The following is an 18,300-nucleotide window of genomic DNA, read 5'->3' as shown; positions in this document are numbered from 1 at the left end:
AACTATTGTCCCCAGGTCATTTTCCAAGTCGTCTGTTGCTATTTTTGTTCCCTTTCATCTAATACTCCTCTCTCACACTTTTTGACCAAAGTATTTTACATTTAATAGTGGCAAATTTAACTTATCTTATATTCACTCCAGGAAAGATGTGAAGGCCTTAGAGAGGGTGCATTAGAGATTTACTGGAATGATTCCAGGGATGAGGGACTTTAGTTACGTGGATAGGCTGGAGAAGCTGGGTTTGTTCTCCTTGGAACAGAGATGGTTGCGAGGAGATTTGATAGAGGTATTCAAAATCATGAAGGGTCTAGACAGAGTAGATAGAGAGAAACTGTTCCCATTGGCGGAAGGGTCAAGGGCCAGAGGGCATAGATTTAAGGTGATTGGCAAAAGAACCAAAAGATGACATGAGGAAAAGCTTTTTTTACACAGCGAGAGGTTAGCATCTGGAATGCACTGCTCGAGGGGGTGGTGGAGGCAGATTCAATCATGGCCTTCAAAGGAGAACTGGATAAGTACTTGAAAGGAAAAAATTTGCAGGGCTACAGAGAAAGGGTGGGGGAGTGGGACTAGCTGGATTGCTCTTGCATAGAGCCAGCACGGACTTGATGGGCTGAATGGCCTCCTTCCGTGCTGTAAACTTTCTATGATTTATATAATGGATTGGAAGGTAGGAAATGTAACCCTGCTATTCAAGAAAGGAGGGGGAGAGAAAACAGAGAACTATAGACCAGTTAACCTGACATCTGTAGGAGGGAAAGTGCTAGAATCTATTATTAGGTACGTGGTAACTGGGTGCTTAGAAAATCATAATATGATTAGTCAGAGTCAACATGGTTTTATGAAAGGGAAATTGTGTCAAATCTATTAAAGTTTTTTGAGGGTGTAACTAGCAGGGTAGATAAGGGGGAACCAGTGGATGTAGTACATTTGGATTTTCAAAAATAATTCAATAAGGTGCCACACAAGAGGTTGTTACACAAGATCAGAGCTCATGGGATTGGGGGCAATGTACTAGCGTGGATTGAGGATTGGTTGACAGACAGAAAACAGAGAGTAGGAATAAATGGGTCATTTTCGGGTTGGCAGTTTGTACCTAGTGGGGTACCACAAGGATCAGTGCTTGGGCCTCAGCTGTTTACAATATATATCAATGACTTAGATGAGGGGACCGAATATAATGTATCCAAGTTTGCTGACGATACAAAGCTAGGTGGGAAAGTAAGCTTTGAGGAAGACGCAAAGAGGCTGCAAAGGGATATGGACAGGTTAAGCAAGTGGGCAAAAAGGTGGCAGATGGAGAATAATGTGGGGAAATGTGGAATTATCCACTTTGGTAGGAAGAATAGAAAAGCAAAATATGTTTTAAAAGGTGAGAGACCAGTAAATGTTGGTATTCAGAGGGATTTGGATGTTCTTATACACAAATCTCAGAAAGTTAACATGCAGGTACAGCAAGCAATTAGGAAAGTAAATGGTATGTTGGACATTATTGCAAGGGGGTTGGAGTATAAGAATAAGGAAGTCTTGCTACAATTATAGAGGGCTTTGGTGAGACCACAACTGAAATACTGTGTACAGTTTTGGTCTCCTTACCTAAGGAAGGATATACTTGCCTTAGAGGGGGTGCAACAAAGGTTCACTAAATTGATTCCTGGGATGAGAGGGTTGTCCTATGAGGAGAGATGGAGTAGACTAGACCGATATTCTCTGGAGTTTAGAAGAATGAGAGGGGATCTCATTGAAACATATAAAATTCTTAAGAGGGCTTGACAGGGTAGATGCTGAGAGGCCGTTTCCCCTGGCTAGAGAATCTAGAACTAGGGGGCATAGTCTCAAGATAATAGGTCGTCCAATTAGGACCGAGATGAGGAAAAATTTCTTCACTCAGAGGGTTGTGAATCTTTGGAATTCTCTACCCCAGGGGGCTGTGGATGCTCAGTCATTGAGTAGATTCAAGACTGAGATTGATAGATTTTTGGACACTAAATGAATCAAAGGATATGGGGATAGGGCGGGAAAGTGGAGTTGAGGTAGAAGATCAGCCATGATCTCATTGAATGGCAGAGCAGGCTTGAGGGGCCCAATGGCCTACTCCTGCTCCTATTTCTTATGTTCTTATGTTCTCATAACTCTTTCTACATTCTTTTTACTAATCTTTTGTGGCATCCTCCAACTCTACTGCTCTCTCTGCAGCAAATTTAACCAGTTTATGGATGGTTTAGGTACCTAGGTCTGGAAAGGAATTTAAAAAAAGGCATGACTGAAATCATTCAGAATGACACTTTGTTTTCTTTGGCGAGCGAGAGGGGTAGGAAGAAGAGCCAAAGGAAAAGGAAGCAAGAAATGTATAAAAACAAGTGCAACTTTAAACTAGAAGCTAAAAACATCAACAAAGTCTCAGCTGTACATTATCTCTGGCAGTTGCAAACTTCGATCCTGACATCTATTAGAGAGACTAGTGCAATCCGGGGGGAAGGAAATGGTGAAACTCCTCTCTGCTTAAATATTACTGGAAAAATGAATGCACCAAGAAACTATAACTAACTTTACCATCGTGAGTCATGAAGTAACCAGTCTCCTTAGTTTCACCAAGATCCACCATCTTTCTCCAAATCCTCTTTGCATCTTCAACAAGTTTCTGAAACAAAGACCACAATCGTCATCATTAATTCCAGGAAGTTAAAAAAAAAGTGATGAAGGAATGAATCGAATCTCTCACTATAGTTCAGGATAGCTCCCTACCACGAATTTCACAACAACGAACTAAGAGAGGGCTTTCTCGTCACATCGAAATGCATGTTTGATGAGAAAAACATTTCATGCTTGAGCAGCATGCGGCAGATTGGTGATGATAAAATTGTCTTTGACACATGGAGGTGTGGAGAATCTACAGAGGAAGTTTTTCACTACCTCCTGAGTGCCAAGAGCCCTTGGAAAAGGTCCAGCTGATTTACTGATTCCGTTCCTACATGCTGACAGAATAGAGAACTTCCAAAATATTTAAAGCCGGTAGACGTAAATATAAAACAATGGAATCTCTCTTCTTTCAAAAGTAACAGGTTCAAATTTGTAAGAATTCACCTTATCCCACAAATCTTGAATGCAGGAGCTTTCCTGCGGTTCAGTTTATAAAAGCACTGTCCACTGTAAGGAAACTCTTTGGATCAATCCCCAGTCTGTGCTGAGCTAGCTTTTCTCAGCTAGCACTACTGGAGCTAGAATTGACTTTGGCACCCATGGGCTAGAGAGGGGGGGGGGGGGGGAAACAAATAAATCAGCTGGGTGCCCTGAAAATGGATGGATGTTGGGCAAGGACAGGATTGGACTCGGCTGTGAATTTTTTAAAAATTTGTTCTCGGGATGTGGGCGATGCTGGCAAGGTTGCATTTATTGTCCATCTCTAGTTGCCCTGCAAATGGCCACTTGGGTGAGGCACCAGAGGGGGATCTAACATCCATGTAATCATGTAACCCTAGCAAGATTCTGCACCTTCAGGACAGATGGGGAAACAACTGGAGCAGGATAAAGAAATATTATCCTGGATGCAATTCGTCATTTAAACCTGTAGACTCACTAGTTTCTCTTGATATTCCATAGGCCTGGTATTTCCATATGTGTTCCTATAGTGTTCAGGTACATGAGCTGCAGTGATAGTCTCATCCATGGAGGAGAAGAATGTGCAGAGGCTCTGGGAGATCAAGTTCGCTCTAAAAAAGCTGCCACGTCCTTCAGGAAGTCTAAAGATAGCGAATGGTTTCAGACCATAAATCGTTAGTTTCTTCTTGCGCTGGTATCTAGTGGGAAAATTCATAAATCAGTTTTTTTTAAAACTATGAAGGCATTGCAAAAATTGTATACATATCAATTATCTGTTGATGCAACTGTAATAAAACACCTTTGGGTCATCAGAATTTTATGAAAAAAATAATAAAACAAAAACTTCGACCCTCTTTTGTCTTCTCTCCTGAAGATAGTGACACTTTTGAGCTACAGTTTCAAAGCACCATCATCTGCCAGTACTTCACCAAAGTGCCATTCTTCACGTGTAAGTGTAGACAGTGAGCATCGGCAAGTCATTCAGGGTGTGCACAACCAAACCTGATCCCGTTCTCACCCAATGCCCACATACATGCATCTTCCAACAGGAGTCACCGGCTAGTGATCAGCAGCAACAACAGCCGAGGAACGCCGTGACCAACATTAAGTAAATGAAAAACTGGGAGGTCTTTTTTTGTGTGGAGGAATAGGCTTTCCCATTTTGGTACCCGGTTTCATAATCGAGCATTCCCAGTTCAGGTATGGTGTGATGCAAGTTAAAGGTCCCTCTGCACCAACCCAACAATGTGCCTGAAACCCCTTGACTTAGAAGATCACCCCCTACTGCACCAGGGTCCTGTTTTCATATCAAACCCCAACCATCTCCCACACCAGCAATCTTTGTGGCCTCTCCAAGCTCTTATTTAGAAGAGAACTTGCATTTAGATAGCACCTCATCAATCCATTGGTTGTAAAGCACTTTGAGATGTGGTGCAATTGCCATTGGCAAATGAATGGACAACCAGCTAACCTCTTTTAGTGGTAATGGTTGGAGGGGGAGGGGAGTGTTGGGCAGAACACCAAGAGAACACCTTGCTCTTCTTTGAATAGTACCATGAGACATGTTACATTCATTTCAGCAAGTTTTAACATCTCATCTGAAAGATGCCACCTCCAGTAATGCAGTACTCCCGCAATACTGCACCGTGAGAGAGAGTGTAGACTGTGTGCTCAAGTCCATAATGGGGCTTGAACCTATAATTTTCAGGCTCAAAGGCAAGAGTGCTACCAAATCAGCCACGTTGACACTTTTTTCCCTTTGCATTTTAGACAGTTATGAGCAGTTCTGTGCTCACAAATTGGGTTGAAACTGCTCAAACTCACATTACTCAGGACTCCTACACCCAGCTGAAAGAGGAGATTTACATCCCATCATTCTGGAGCTAAATGTGGGTCATAGAGGTGAAAGGGCCAGATTCTAACCCAGCACAGTATAGTCATCCTACACTGACAACATCCTAGTCCTGAAAGCCAATTCCATTCTTAATTACCTGGTTCAATTAAACGTTCATTAAAATCACAGTCGTGCTTCTCTCATGGACAAAAGCCTCAGGTGTTGGCTGCTGTTTGACTTACAATTTTAGTGAAAGATTTGTTTTTTTGCTCTCATGTTTCAACTATAGACAACTGGTTTGCAGACATGACTGTGGACCCCATGTCATCAACCGGGTATGTCTACATGGAGGACGGTGTATATGGAAGGAAAATCACAGGATCAGCTCTCCCACATCCACTGAAGTTACACAATCCTCAGCAGGTACGAAAAGAAAAAGGAGGAAAGACTTGCAATTATATAATGCCTTTCATGTCATCCCACAGCACTTCACAATCAATGAATTACTTTCCAATTGTGTAATTGTTGCCAGGTAGGCAAACACAGCAGTCAATTTGTACAAAGCAAGGGTCCACAAACAACAATTAAATTAGTTAATCTGTTCTGCTGGCGTTGATTGAGGGATGAATGTTGGCCAAGACACCAGGAGAATTGCTTGCTCTTCTTCACCGGGCACAATCTGAGCAGTAGATCAGCTGTGATTATACCACACAAGGCATCTCCCCCAATCTGCAACATTACTGAAAACTCTGCTACTTTTGTTGACCTTTTGTTACAAAATCCAATAGTTGACATAGTAAGAGTTACTCGTGAAATCTGCTTAAGCCATTACAAATACCAATTGCAGTGTTTGGAAGGAGTTAGTAATGAAGGATTGCACCTTTAAAGGATACAATTAAAACTCCACCATTGTGTATTTGGTATCTATTGATATGACACCTTGGAGTACCAATGCAGAGCATTTACCGAATGGGGCCAGTGATTTGACTCCACCGACCTTTTAATTCTCAATCTGAACCATTCTGTTGGAGGAAGTGTGAACAGAAGCCAAGTCCCTCACTGGAAGGGGTGGAGAACTAAGGGAGTCTTTCATGGCCGACTTTCAGATGGTCGCACTAGCTCAATATGTACACACACACAAAAAAACCACAAGTGGTTTAATTATCTCCACTTCATTTCTTACTTACTTGTAGCCTATACACTGATAGGCCATTGCATGCATGGTCGTACACTCCACATTTGGGGGAAAAATGCGACTAATCTCCACTGGAACAGGCTTACTGGAAATGGTGTACAGGAATCGGAGGCGAGGTCTGCTCTGTGCATACTTGATCAGTGTAGAAGTTTTGCCTGTACCTTGGGTAGGAGGAGAATTAATAACATTGTTAAAACAACAAGAGGCAGATTGTGAGCACCCTACCCATGTTGAAAAGGTGAACATTTCCATTTGGTCAGACTGGGGTTGGAAAGTTGCACTTGACAATGAGTAATGTTCCAGCTTTAAAGAACTAAACAAAGTAACTTAGCTGCTTGTGAGTTAGGTCAGTGTGTTCTTCACTCCGTCTCTCGTCCTTTGCAGTTTTCATTCTCCAACTTCTTGGCAGCTTCTTGTTCTATGTGGCTTGGCTATTCACTGCCTTAATCAGCTGAACCGACAGCTTAATATTTACACTTAAAACTTCTACACTGACCAAATATGCACAGCACAGATGGATCGCCAAGACAGGCTAATGAATTGATTATTTATCGTATACGGGGGAAACAACATCAGTAGATGTGCATTATTTAGATTTGCAAAAGGCATTCGATAAGGTGCCACACAAGAGGTTGTTACACAAGATTAGGGCTCATGGGATTGGGGTGTAATATATCAGCATGGATTGAGAAGTGGATAATGGACGGAAAACAGAGAGCAAGAATAAACGGGTCATTTTCGGGGTTGGCGGGATATAACTAGTGGGGTGCCGCAAGGATCGGTGCTTGGGCCTCAGCTGTTTACAATACATATCAATGACTTAGATGAGGGGACCGAGTATAATGTATCCAAGTTTGCTGACGATACAAAGCTAGGTGGGAAAGTAAGCTGTGAGGAGAACGTAAAGAGGCTGCAAAGGGATATAGACAGGTCAAGTGGCTGGGCGAGAAGATGGCAGATGGAGTATAATGAGGGGAAATGTGAAATTATCCACTTTGGTAAGAATGGAAAAGCAGAATATTGTTTAAAAAGGTGAGAGACTAAGAAATGTTGGTAGTCAGAGGGATTTGGGTGCCCTTGTACACGAATCACAGAAAGTTAACATGCAATTAGGAAGACAAATGGTATTTTAGCCTTTATTGCAAGTGGGTTGGAGTGCAAGAGCAAGGAGGTCTTGCTGCAATACTGTGTACAGTTTTGGTCTCCTTACCTAAGGAAGGGTATACTTGCTTTAGAGACGGTGCAACGAAAGTTCACTAGATTGATTCCTGGCATGAGAGGGTTGTCTATGAGGAAAAATTGAGTAGAATGGGCCCATACACTCTAGAGTTTAGAAGCATAAAAGGTGATCTCATTGAAACATATAAGATTCTTATAGGGCTTGACAGGGTAGATGCTAAAAGGCTGTTTCCCCTGGCTGGAGAGTCTAGAACTAGGGGTCACACTCTCAAGATAAGAGGTTGGCCATTTAGGACAGAGATGAGGAAAACATTCTTCACTCAGAGGGTTGTGAATCTTTGGAATTCTCTACCCCAGAGGGCTGGGATTCTCAGTCATTGAGTATATTCAAGACTGAGATTGATAGATTTTTGGACATCAAGGGAATCAAGGGATATGGGGATAGGGCGGGAAAGAAGTTAAGGTAGGAGATCAGCCATGATCTTACTGAATGGTGGAGCAGGCTCGAGGGGCTCCTATTTCTTATGTTCTTATGAACTTAGCTCATTAACATTTTAAATCACCTAACCTTTCTGGGCCTTTTTTAAAATTTGTGTGAATACAATTTGCTTTAACCCCTGCAACATTTAACAACATTTTTTTTCTCCAAATCCTGTAAAAAAAAATGATCAGCAAGTCCCAAAACATGATCACAGGCCTCATCAATCATGTACTGTGCATGACAGGGATTGTACCAGGTTCAATACCTGATCTGTGATGAATTGACTGATCTTAAGTCAGAACGCAGAAGGAACAAAATTAGTTGTTCTCAGCATCTCTGGACCAAGATGGAGGAGGGACAAGAAAGCTAAAAATCAGCCAGGAATCTCACAGCCCCTGCTGGAAGTACATAAAGATGGATGAGGCCTAAGGATAGGATTGGGTTATCCTTGCAATCAAATAGGCCGCCAACATTCACTGTCCTGGTTCATAGATGAAGAATGGCTATTTAGAAGAGTTACTGAAGAACGTCAACTGGCCCAAAGTATTCAGCAGTTGACCCCAGGTTGATGCTTCATTGCTTTTGAGCCATGGGAGGAAAGGACATTTGGCCAAACAAAAGGCCCTCCCCCCAACTGCCCCTTTACAGGTCTCACCTTGACACCCAGTCACCAGGAGACATACAAAATTGCTTACAAATTTTCCCCTGCATTCTCTCTCCTGGCAACAAACCAAGTTTATGATAATGGGAGTTTTGCGAAATAAAGGTTAGGCAAGTGATGATTGTGGACGAACATCAGGTGAAGACAGAATTGGGCTTAGGACCTTAGTAACCGTATTCAGAATTGGAAGAGGCTATAAGCATCAAATAACTTAAGCCACTTACAATACGTAGGAAGTGGAAAAGAAAGGGGGGTGCCATTATTGACTAAAGAGAATATTGCACTGCTGGAGAGAGAGGATGTCTTGGAAGGGTCAAGGGCAGAATCTATTTGGCTAGAGTTAAGGAACAATAGAGGTGCCATCACACTACTGGGTGCATTCTATAGGCCTCCAACTAGTGAGAAGGATATAGAGGAACAAATTTGCAGGAAAATTACAGAGAGGTGTAAAAGCTACAGAGTAGTGACAATGGGGGACAACTTCAACTATCCTAATAGAGACTGGGATAATAATATAAGGGGCAAAGACAGGGAGGAATTTTTGAAATGTTTTCAGGATAACTTTCTTGACCAGTACGTTTCTGGTCCAAAGAGGAAGGAAGCATTGCTGGACTTGGTTCTGGGAATGAGGCGGGCCAAGTGGAGCAAGTGTCAACGGGGGAGCATTTTGGGAGCAGCGATCATAGTATCATAAGGTTTAGAATAGCTATGGAAAAAGACACGGACCACTCTAAAGTAAAAATACTCGATTGGAGGGCCAATTTCAGTGGGATGAGAACAGATCTGGCACGGGTAAATTGGAATCAAAGATTGGCAGGCAAAACTGTGATTGAACAGTAGACGGCCTTTAAGGAGGAGATGGTACAGTCTAGGCACATTCCCACGAGGGAGAAAGGTAGGGCAACTAAAGCCAGAGCTCCCTGGATGACAAAAGAGATAGAGAGTAAGATGAAGCGGAAAAAAGGGGCGTGTGACAGATGTCAGGTTGATAACACAAGTGAAAACCAGGCTGAATATAGAAAGTTCGGAGAGGAAGTGAGAAAGGAAGTAAGAGGAGCAAAGAGAGACTATGAGAATAGACTGGCGACCAACATAAAAGGGAATCCAAAAGTCTTCTACAGGCATATAAATAATAATTGGGTAGAAAGAGGAGGGGTGGAGCCGATTCGGGACCATAAAGGAGATCTACTCATAGAGTCAGAGGGCATGGCCGAGGTACTAAATGAGTACTTTGCATCTGTCTTTACCAAGGAAGAAGATGCTGCCAGAGTCTCAGTAAAGGAAGATATAGTTGAGATATTGGATGGGCTAAAAATTGATAAAGAGGAGGTACTAGCTGTACTTAAAGTAGATAAATCACCCGGTCTGGATGGGATGCATCCTAGGTTGCTGAGGGAAGTAAGGGTGGAAATTGCGGAGGTACTGGCCATAATCTTCCAAACATCCCTAGTTACAGGGGTGGTGCCAGAGAACTGGAGAATTGAAAATGTTACACCCTTGTTCAAAAAAGGGTGTAAGGATAAACCCAGCAACTATAGGCCAGTCAGTTTAACCTCGATGGTGGGGAAACTTTTAGAAACGATAATCTGGGACAGAATTAACAGTCAGTCACTTGGACGAATGTGGATTGATTAGGGAAAGCCAGCACAGATTTGTTAAAGGAAAATAGTGTTTAACTAACTTAGTAGAGTTTTTTGATGAGGTAACAGAGAGGGTAGATGAGGGCAATGCAGTTGATGTGGTGTATATGGACTTTCAAAAGGCGTTTGATAAAGTACCGCATGGTAGGCTTACCATCAAGATTGCGACACATGGAATAAAGGGGCAGTAGCGACAGGAAAACATAATTGGCTAAGGGGCAGGAAACACAGAGCAGTGGTAAACGGTTGTTTTTCAGACTGGAGGGAGGTGTACAGTGGTGTTCCCCAGGGGTCAGTGCTGGGACCACTGCTTTTCTTGATGTATATTAATGACTTCAACTTGGCTGTAAAGGGCACAATTTCAAAATTTGCAGATGACACGAAACTTGGAAGTGTAGTGAACAGTGAGAAGGATAGTGGTAGACATCAAGAGGATATAGACAGGCTGGTGAAATGGGCGGACACGTGGCAGATGAAATTTAACGCAGAAAAATGCGAAGTGATATATTTCGGTAGGAAAAATGAGGAGAGGCAATATAAACTTGAGGGCACAACTCTAAAAGGGGTACAGGAACAGAGAGATCTGGGGGTATATGTGCACAAATCTTTGAAGGTGGCAGGGCAAATTGAGAAAGCGGTTAAAAAAGCATACGGGATCCTAGGCTTTATAAATAGAGGCATAGAGTACAAAAGTAAGGAAGTCATGATGAACCTTTATAAAACACTGGTTCGACCAAAACTGGAATATTGCGTCCAGTTCCGGGCACCGCACTTTAGGAAAGATGTGAAGGCCTTAGAGAGGATGCAGAAGAGATTTACTAGAATGATTCCAGGGATGAGGGACTTTAGTTACGTGGATAGACTGGAGAAGCTGGTGTTCTCCTTGGAACAGAGAAGGTTGAGAGGAGATTGGATAGAGGTATTCAAAATCATGAAGGGTCTAGTCAGAGCAGATAAGAGAGACACTGTTCCCATTGGCAGAAGGGTCAAGAATCAGAGGACATAGATTTAAGATGATTGGCAAAAGAACCAAAGATGACGTGAGGAAAAACTTCTTTTTTTTTACACACAGTGAGTGGTTAGGATCTGGAATGCACTGCCAGAGTGGGTGGTGGAGGCAGATTCAATCATGGCCTTCAAAAGGGAACTGGATAAGTATTTGAAAGTAAAAAATTTGCAGGGCTATGGGGATAGAGTGGGGCAGTGGGACTAGCTAGATTGCTCTTGCATAGAGCCGGCGCGGACTTGATGGGCCAAATGGCCTCCTTCTGTGCTATAACCTATGATTCTATGAATTAAGTCAAAAATGAGGGGTTGATGTTTTTTCTAACATATTATTATTTCCTGGTAATAATTGCGATGATATTGGATTATATTTCTTCATCACAGCTGAGGCAGCTGTTCAGAAGTATTCCCGTTAACTTTTTTAAAATATCTGCAAGCATTGCCAAACAATTAAATAGCACAGCAAGATCAAGAGGACCACAAACCCCTTCTGGAGCTATGAATAGACATCAGAAAAATCAAACCACATTTTTAAAAAGTGCAGCAAGTCAGCTCCACCCAACGAGGTCCTGGGAATGGTGTAAAGCTTCAGCTGTCACCAATTAACTTAAAAGGGATTTCTAAAATTAGAAGGGATCGACAGGTTGAGGAAGAAAAAAGAGCGCGAGCAGGAGGAGGGAGGAGGAAGAAAAAACAAGAGCGCGCGGGGAGGAGGAAGAGAAAACAAGAGCGCGCGGGGAGGAGGAAGAGAAAACAAGAGCGCGCGGGGAGGAGGAAGAGAAAACAAGAGCGCGCGGGGAGGAGGAAGAGAAAACAAGAGCGCGCGGGGAGGAGGAAGAGAAAACAAGAGCGCGCGGGGAGGAGGAAGAAAAAACAAGAGCGCGCGGGGAGGAGGAAGAAAAAAAAGAGCGCGCGAGCAGGAGGAGGAAGAAAAAACAAGAGCGCGCGGGGAGGAGGAAAAAAAAAGAGCGCGCGAGCAGGAGGAGGGAGGAGGAAGAAAAAGAGAGCGAGCAGGAGGAGGACGAGGAAGAAAAAAAGAGCGAGCAGGAGGAGGAAGAAAGAAAAAGCGCACGAGCAGGAGGAGGAAGAAAAAGAGAGCGAGCAGGAGGAGAGAGGAAAAAGAAAAAGAGAGCGAGCAGGAGGAGGGAGGAAAAAGAACAAAAAAGAGAGCGAGCAGGAGGAGGGAGGAAAAAGAAAAAGAGAGCGAGCAGGAGGAGGGAGGAAAAAGAAAAAAGAGAGCGAGCAGGAGGAGGGAGGAAAAAAAGAGCGAGCGGGAGGAGGGAGGAAAGAAAGAGCGAGCGGGAGGAGGGAGGAAAGAAAGAGCGAGCGAGCGGGAGGAGGGAGGAAAGAAAGAGCGAGCGGGAGGAGGGAGGAAAGAAAGAGCGAGCGGGAGGAGGGAGGAAAGAAAGAGCGAGCGTGAGGAGGGAGGAAAGAAAGAGCGAGCGGGAGGAGGGAGGAAAGAAAGAGCGAGCGGGAGGAGGGAGGAAAGAAAGAGCGAGCGGGAGGAGGGAGGAAAGAAAGAGCGAGCGGGAGGAGGGAGGAAAGAAAGAGCGAGCGAGCGGGAGGAGGGAGGAAAGAAAGAGCGAGCGGGAGGAGGGAGGAAAGAAAGAGCGAGCGGGAGGAGGGAGGAAAGAAAGAGCGAGCGGGAGGAGGGAGGAAAGAAAGAGCGAGCGAGCGGGAGGAGGGAGGAAAGAAAGAGCGAGCGAGCGGGAGGAGGGAGGAAAGAAAGAGCGAGCGGGAGGAGGGAGGAAAGAAAGAGCGAGCGGGAGGAGGGAGGAAAGAAAGAGCGAGCGTGAGGAGGGAGGAAAGAAAGAGCGAGCGGGAGGAGGGAGGAAAGAAAGAGCGAGCGGGAGGAGGGAGGAAAGAAAGAGCGAGCGGGAGGAGGGAGGAAAGAAAGAGCGAGCGAGCGGGAGGAGGGAGGAAAGAAAGAGCGAGCGGGAGGAGGGAGGAAAGAAAGAGCGAGCGGGAGAAGGGAGGAAAGAAAGAGCGAGCGGGAGGAGGGAGGAAAGAGCGAGCGAGCGGGAGGAGGGAGGAAAGAGCGAGCGAGCGGGAGGAGGGAGGAAAGAAAGAGCGAGCGGGAGGAGGGAGGAAAGAAAGAGCGAGCGGGAGGAGGGAGGAAAGAAAGAGCGAGCAGGAGGAGGGAGGAAAGAAAGAGCGAGCAGGAGGAGGGAGGAGGAGAAAAAGAGAGCGAGCAGGAGGGAGAGAGAGAGAGAGAGAGAGAAAAAAAGGGGTAAAAGGAAGAAGGGAAGAAGAGAGAGGGAGCAAGGCGAAGAATGGAATTGTGAGGAAGTGGATAGGTGTGGTCAAATCAAACGGAGCTAGCCTTTTTCAGATCCTAACAATTCCTGGGTTCCAGCCTTTCATGTTAGCTACCTACCTTGCACTGTAACCATTACTCTGCCTATTTTTTTACTCACCTGCAAATCCCATTATTCTAATCACATGTCCTGGGGCAGATTCATGGTTCAGTATGTTCTGCTGCTCAGGAGTCAGTTTTATGTCAAGCATCTCAAGCCTTTTTTTAAAAAAAAGGAAAATAGATCAATAATGTCCATCTACTGTAACTCACTTCTGAAAAAGTCAAGTAAAATGCAAAGTAGTATTTGCTTTTAACCACACACTGTATATATTCTAATAGTAAGTTTGAACTTATTAATAAACGCATGGCTGTTCCAGGTCCTGCAATGGAGCGATAGGATGTGTGTTTAAGCCCATAACATTAACGATTTTTTTGTTTTATTCGTTCATGGGATGTGGGCGTCGCTGGCGAGGCCAGCATTTATTGCCCATCCCTAATTGCCCTTGAGAAGGTGGTGGTGAGCCGCCTTCTTGAACCGCTGCAGTCCGCGTGGTGAAGGTTCTCCCACAGTGCTGTTAGGAAGGGAGTTCCAGGATTTTGACCCAGCGACAATGAAGGAACGCCGATATATTTCCAAGTCAGGATGGTGTGTGACTTGGAGGGGAACGTGCAGGTGGTGTTGTTCCCATGTACCTGCTGCTATTGTCCACCTAGGTGGTAGAGGTCGCGGGTTTGGGAGGTGCTGTCAAAGAAGCCTTGGCGAGTTGCTGCAGTGCATCCTGTGGATGGTACACACTGCAGCCACTGTGCGCCGGTGGTGAAGGGAGTGAATGTTTAGGGTGGTGGATGGGGTGCCAATCAAGTGGGCTTTGTCCTGGATGGTGTCGAGCTTCTTGAGTGTTGTTGGAGCTGCACTCATCCAGGCAAGTGGAGAGTATTCCATCACACTCCTGACTTGTGCCTTGTAGATGGTGGAAAGGTTTTGGGGAGTCAGGAGGTGAGTCACTCGCCGCAGAATACCCAGCCTCTGACCTGCTCTTGTAGCCACAGTATTTATATGGCTGGTCCAGTTAAGTTTCTGGTCAATGGTGACACCTAGGATGTTGATGGTGGGGGATTCGACGATGGTAATGCCATTGAATGTCAAGGGGAGGTGGTTAGACTCTCTCTTGTTGGAGATGGTCATTGCCTGGCATTTGTCTGGCGCAAATGTTACTTGCCACTTATGAGCCCAAGCCTGGATGTTGTCCAGGTCTTGCTGCATGCGGGCACGGACTGTTTCATTATTTGAGGGGTTGCGAATGTAACTGAACACTGTGCAATCATCAGCGAACATCCCCATTTCTGCCCTTATGATGGAGGGAAGGTCATTGATGAAGCAGCTGAAGATGGTTGGGCCTAGGACACTGCCCTGAGGAACTCCTGAAGCAATGCCCTGGGGCTGAGATGATTGGCCTCCAACAACCATGACCATCTTCCTTTGTGCTAGGCATGACTCCAGCCACTGGAGAGTTTTTCCCTTGATTCCCATTGACTTCAATTTTACTAGGGCTCCTTGGTGCCACACTCGGTCAATTGCAACTTACACTTGTATAATTCCTTTATAATAGAAGGAGGCGGGGGGGGGGGGGGGGGAGAGAGAAAGGGGGGAAACTAGTCAGGAACTGGAAGATGAATTAGTAGAGGTGGGCAAAGGCAAATTCGAAGAAATTGGTCTAGGAAGGCTGTTAAATCGTTGGGGAGATGTTTAGGAAGAGAATTTCAAAGAACAGGGCCAGATGGATGAAGGCTTTGTTAGCAGCGATAGAGTGGACATTGAGTTGTCCAGATTCACGAAAGCTGGGATATGTGGCTGAAGGAGAGGTTATGGTGGAGACAGGCCATGAACAGATTTGTAATCAAAAATGAGTATTTTTGAAACAAATGCAATAGGGGAATGGGGAACAAGTGGACGTCAGTGAGGGCAAGAATGAGAGGAAGCAGGACAGGATAGGCTATGGGTGGCAGAATTCTAGGTGAGTTGCGAAGGCTGGAGCTCAGGAGCCTGGTGAACAGAGTGCTGGAGAAAGGCAAGATGGGAGCAATGGCAATGGCAGTGTAGGTGGGGAATACGGTGAATGTGTAGCTGGGCCCAGGTGCCTCAGCTGGGAGGGGGGAAAAGCAAGGTTTTGATCAGCCCAGGATGAGATCATGGATGGGGAAAGTATCCTTTTCAAGTGAGAGAGTTTTTAAAGAGGCAATACAAAGTGGATGGACTGCGGAATACGGGAGGTGGTCACTTGCAGTCACAAGTAGACTCAGACTTGTTGTCTACTCTGTATAAACCATGACTAAATCGCTGAAGGTTTGAGAATGGTGGTCTGGCAGGGAGTCGAAGGCCAAGGCTAATCTGCTGGCAATCAGAATCCAGGGCGAGCTGGCTCACAATCTGGGGCTCACAGGTGGGTGGAGTCCAGGTCCAGTCACTGGTGGGTTCCCAATTGTTTAAAGTTTTCTTCTCTGTCTTCTGTGTAGCTTCAGTGGTTTTTGCAATCTCCTGTTTTGCCGTGCTCTCACTCTTGTGTACCACCATCCACCTGCTCCTGGAGACTCTGCTGCACTTTGTTAGAGTTTACAGTGTTCACATAGGGAAGGGCAGTGGACTGCTTATGATCAGGACTGGAGAGGGTAAGGAAGATGGACCTGGGTCCAAGCCATTGGCTGCATGATGATCTTCACTGAGAGTGAAATGTTTGGCGAAACTGGAGATCGGACAATTTAGTCCAACAAAAATAGTGATGTGAACAGCATAGTGAGGGTCAGGGAATGGCCAGAGATGGATTATCACAAGGGGCTACGTTGGGAATGTACAGAATAGTTACTGATTTTAACTCAAGTGCAGAAGACTGGGTAATTGGTGTCCAGGAATGGTAACAATCTTCAGTCAAAAAACCCAAACTCACCATGTGGAGAGTTCCGAAAGTTAGTTATGCTTTCAGGCGTAGGCCATCCGGTCCCTCAGGCCTGCTCCGTCATTCAATAAGATCATGACTGATCTTCGACCTCAACTCCACTTTCCCGCCTGATCCCCATAACCCTCGATTCCAAAAATCTATCTATCTCAGCCTTGAATATACTCTCAACGGCTGAGCATCCACAGCCCTCCAGGGTAGAGAATTCCAAAGATTCACAACCCTCTGAGTGAGATCAATGAGATCATGACTGATCTGTATCCTAACTCCATTTACCCATCTTGGCTCCATATCCTTTAATACACTCGGCTAGCAAAAATCTAATCGATCTCAAATTTAAAATTATTAACTGAACCAGCATCTACTGCTTTTTGTGGGAGAGTGTTTCACACTTCTACCAGCCTTTGGGTGAAGAAGTGTTTCCTAACTTCTCTCCTGAATGGCCTGGCTCTAATTCTACAGTTATGTCCCCTTGTCCTCGATTCCCCCACCCTATCTATTTCTTTCAAAATCCTAAAAACCTCAATCAAATCACTGCTTAACCATCTATATTCCAGGGAATACAAGCCTAGTTTATGTAATCTTTCCTCATAATCTAATCCTTGGAGCCGTGGTAACATTCTGGTGAATCTGCGCTGCACTCCTTCCAAGGCCAATATATCCTTTCTAAAGGTGCAATGCCCAGAAATGTACGCAGTACGCCAGATGTGGTCTAACCAGGACTTTGTACAGCTGTTGCAAAACTTCCTCCCCATTATATTCTAGCCCTCTAGTTACAAAGGCTAACATTCCATTAGCCTTTTGGATTATTTTTTGTACCTGAGCCCTACATTTTAGTGATCTGTGTACATGGAACCCTAACAGTACAGTGCTGCCAGTGTAAAGCCTGGCACCCAAGCCACCACCCAAAGAATGACATTGGCAGAGTTCTGGGAGCAGGCTGCCAACCTGCCCTCCCCATTGTAAAATGCTTGGTTGTGGGGTGGGAGGGGGGTGCAAGGGATTGAAGAATGAAAAGCAGGAACAACACATTTAGTTTAGGAATAGTTGCATAGAATAGGCTTGTATTCCCTCGAGTACTGAAGATTATGGGGTGATCTAATTGAGGTGTTTAAGATGATTAACGGAATTGATAGGGTTGAAACTATTTCCTCTGGTGGGGGGTAGGGAGCCCAGAACAAGGGGGCATAGTCTTAAAGTTAGAGCTAGGCCGTTCAGGGGTGATGTCAGGAAGCACTTTTCACGCAAAGGATAGTGGAAATCTAGAACGCTCTCCCCAAAAAGCTATTGAGGCTGGGGGTCAATTGAAAATTTCAAAACTGAGATTGATAGATTTTTGTTAGGCAAAGATATTAAGGGTTACGGAACCAAGGCAGGTAGATGGAGTTAAGATACAGATCAGCCATGATCTAATTGAATGGCAAAATTGAGGGGCTGAATGGCCTACTCCTGTTCCTATGAATGGCGAATAAAAATGTGTTATAGTAAGATATTTTGTTTTTTGGAAAACAGATGTCAACTAACCAATACTACACCAGAGTTAGCAACTTTCTACAGTAGATAGTCACTCTGCAAATCACAGCAGGAAGTTAAAACGATCAGATTTAAAGGGAACATAAAGACAAGTGAGCAATAAATTTAATACTTCAGCATCATCACCAGGAGTCATTAGCACAAGTTCCAGCTTCTTTCTTCAGCCGTGAGGGCCGGGAGTTTTAAGCCACCAGCAGCTCCATGACCACCATCATCTGCACTTTGCAAGAGCTAACAAAAACTGACCTCACCCCGCCCTGGAAATGCAGTGTTCCACAAGCAAGGTACTACAGTTCAGTCACAAATGGGCGAGACTCACTTACAGAAGAGGAAACTGAATCAGAATAGCAAACAGTCAAGGCTGTGACTGAACCCAAGTATGCTGAGCTGTGCTCCTCATCACTCCAACACATAAATCTGCTG

General features: G+C 44.8%; 1 protein-coding gene across 15 annotated transcripts in view; it reads right to left on the bottom strand.

Moving 5' to 3' along the window:
- Nucleotides 1-18,300, bottom strand: part of fbxo18 (F-box DNA helicase 1) — a 170,039-nt gene that overhangs the window by 131,746 nt on the left and 19,993 nt on the right. For all 15 annotated transcript variants that reach the window (XR_010967095.1, XR_010967092.1, XR_010967093.1 and 12 more), the window contains 4 exons: nucleotides 13,512-13,609; nucleotides 6,121-6,289; nucleotides 3,578-3,797; nucleotides 2,554-2,641 (listed from right to left, as the gene is read on the bottom strand). Coding sequence is in view for 6 of the 15 variants with exons in the window: in XM_068005153.1 (XP_067861254.1) it covers nucleotides 2,554-2,641; nucleotides 3,578-3,797; nucleotides 6,121-6,289; nucleotides 13,512-13,609 (575 nt within the window). In the remaining 9 variants the exon portion in view is untranslated. The remainder of the gene's footprint in view (nucleotides 1-2,553; nucleotides 2,642-3,577; nucleotides 3,798-6,120; nucleotides 6,290-13,511; nucleotides 13,610-18,300) is intronic.

This window comes from Heptranchias perlo, chromosome 24, assembly GCF_035084215.1.
Source record: "Heptranchias perlo isolate sHepPer1 chromosome 24, sHepPer1.hap1, whole genome shotgun sequence".
NCBI classification, from domain to species: Eukaryota; Metazoa; Chordata; class Chondrichthyes; order Hexanchiformes; family Hexanchidae; genus Heptranchias; species Heptranchias perlo.
This window is presented reverse-complemented; position numbering and strand designations above follow the sequence as displayed.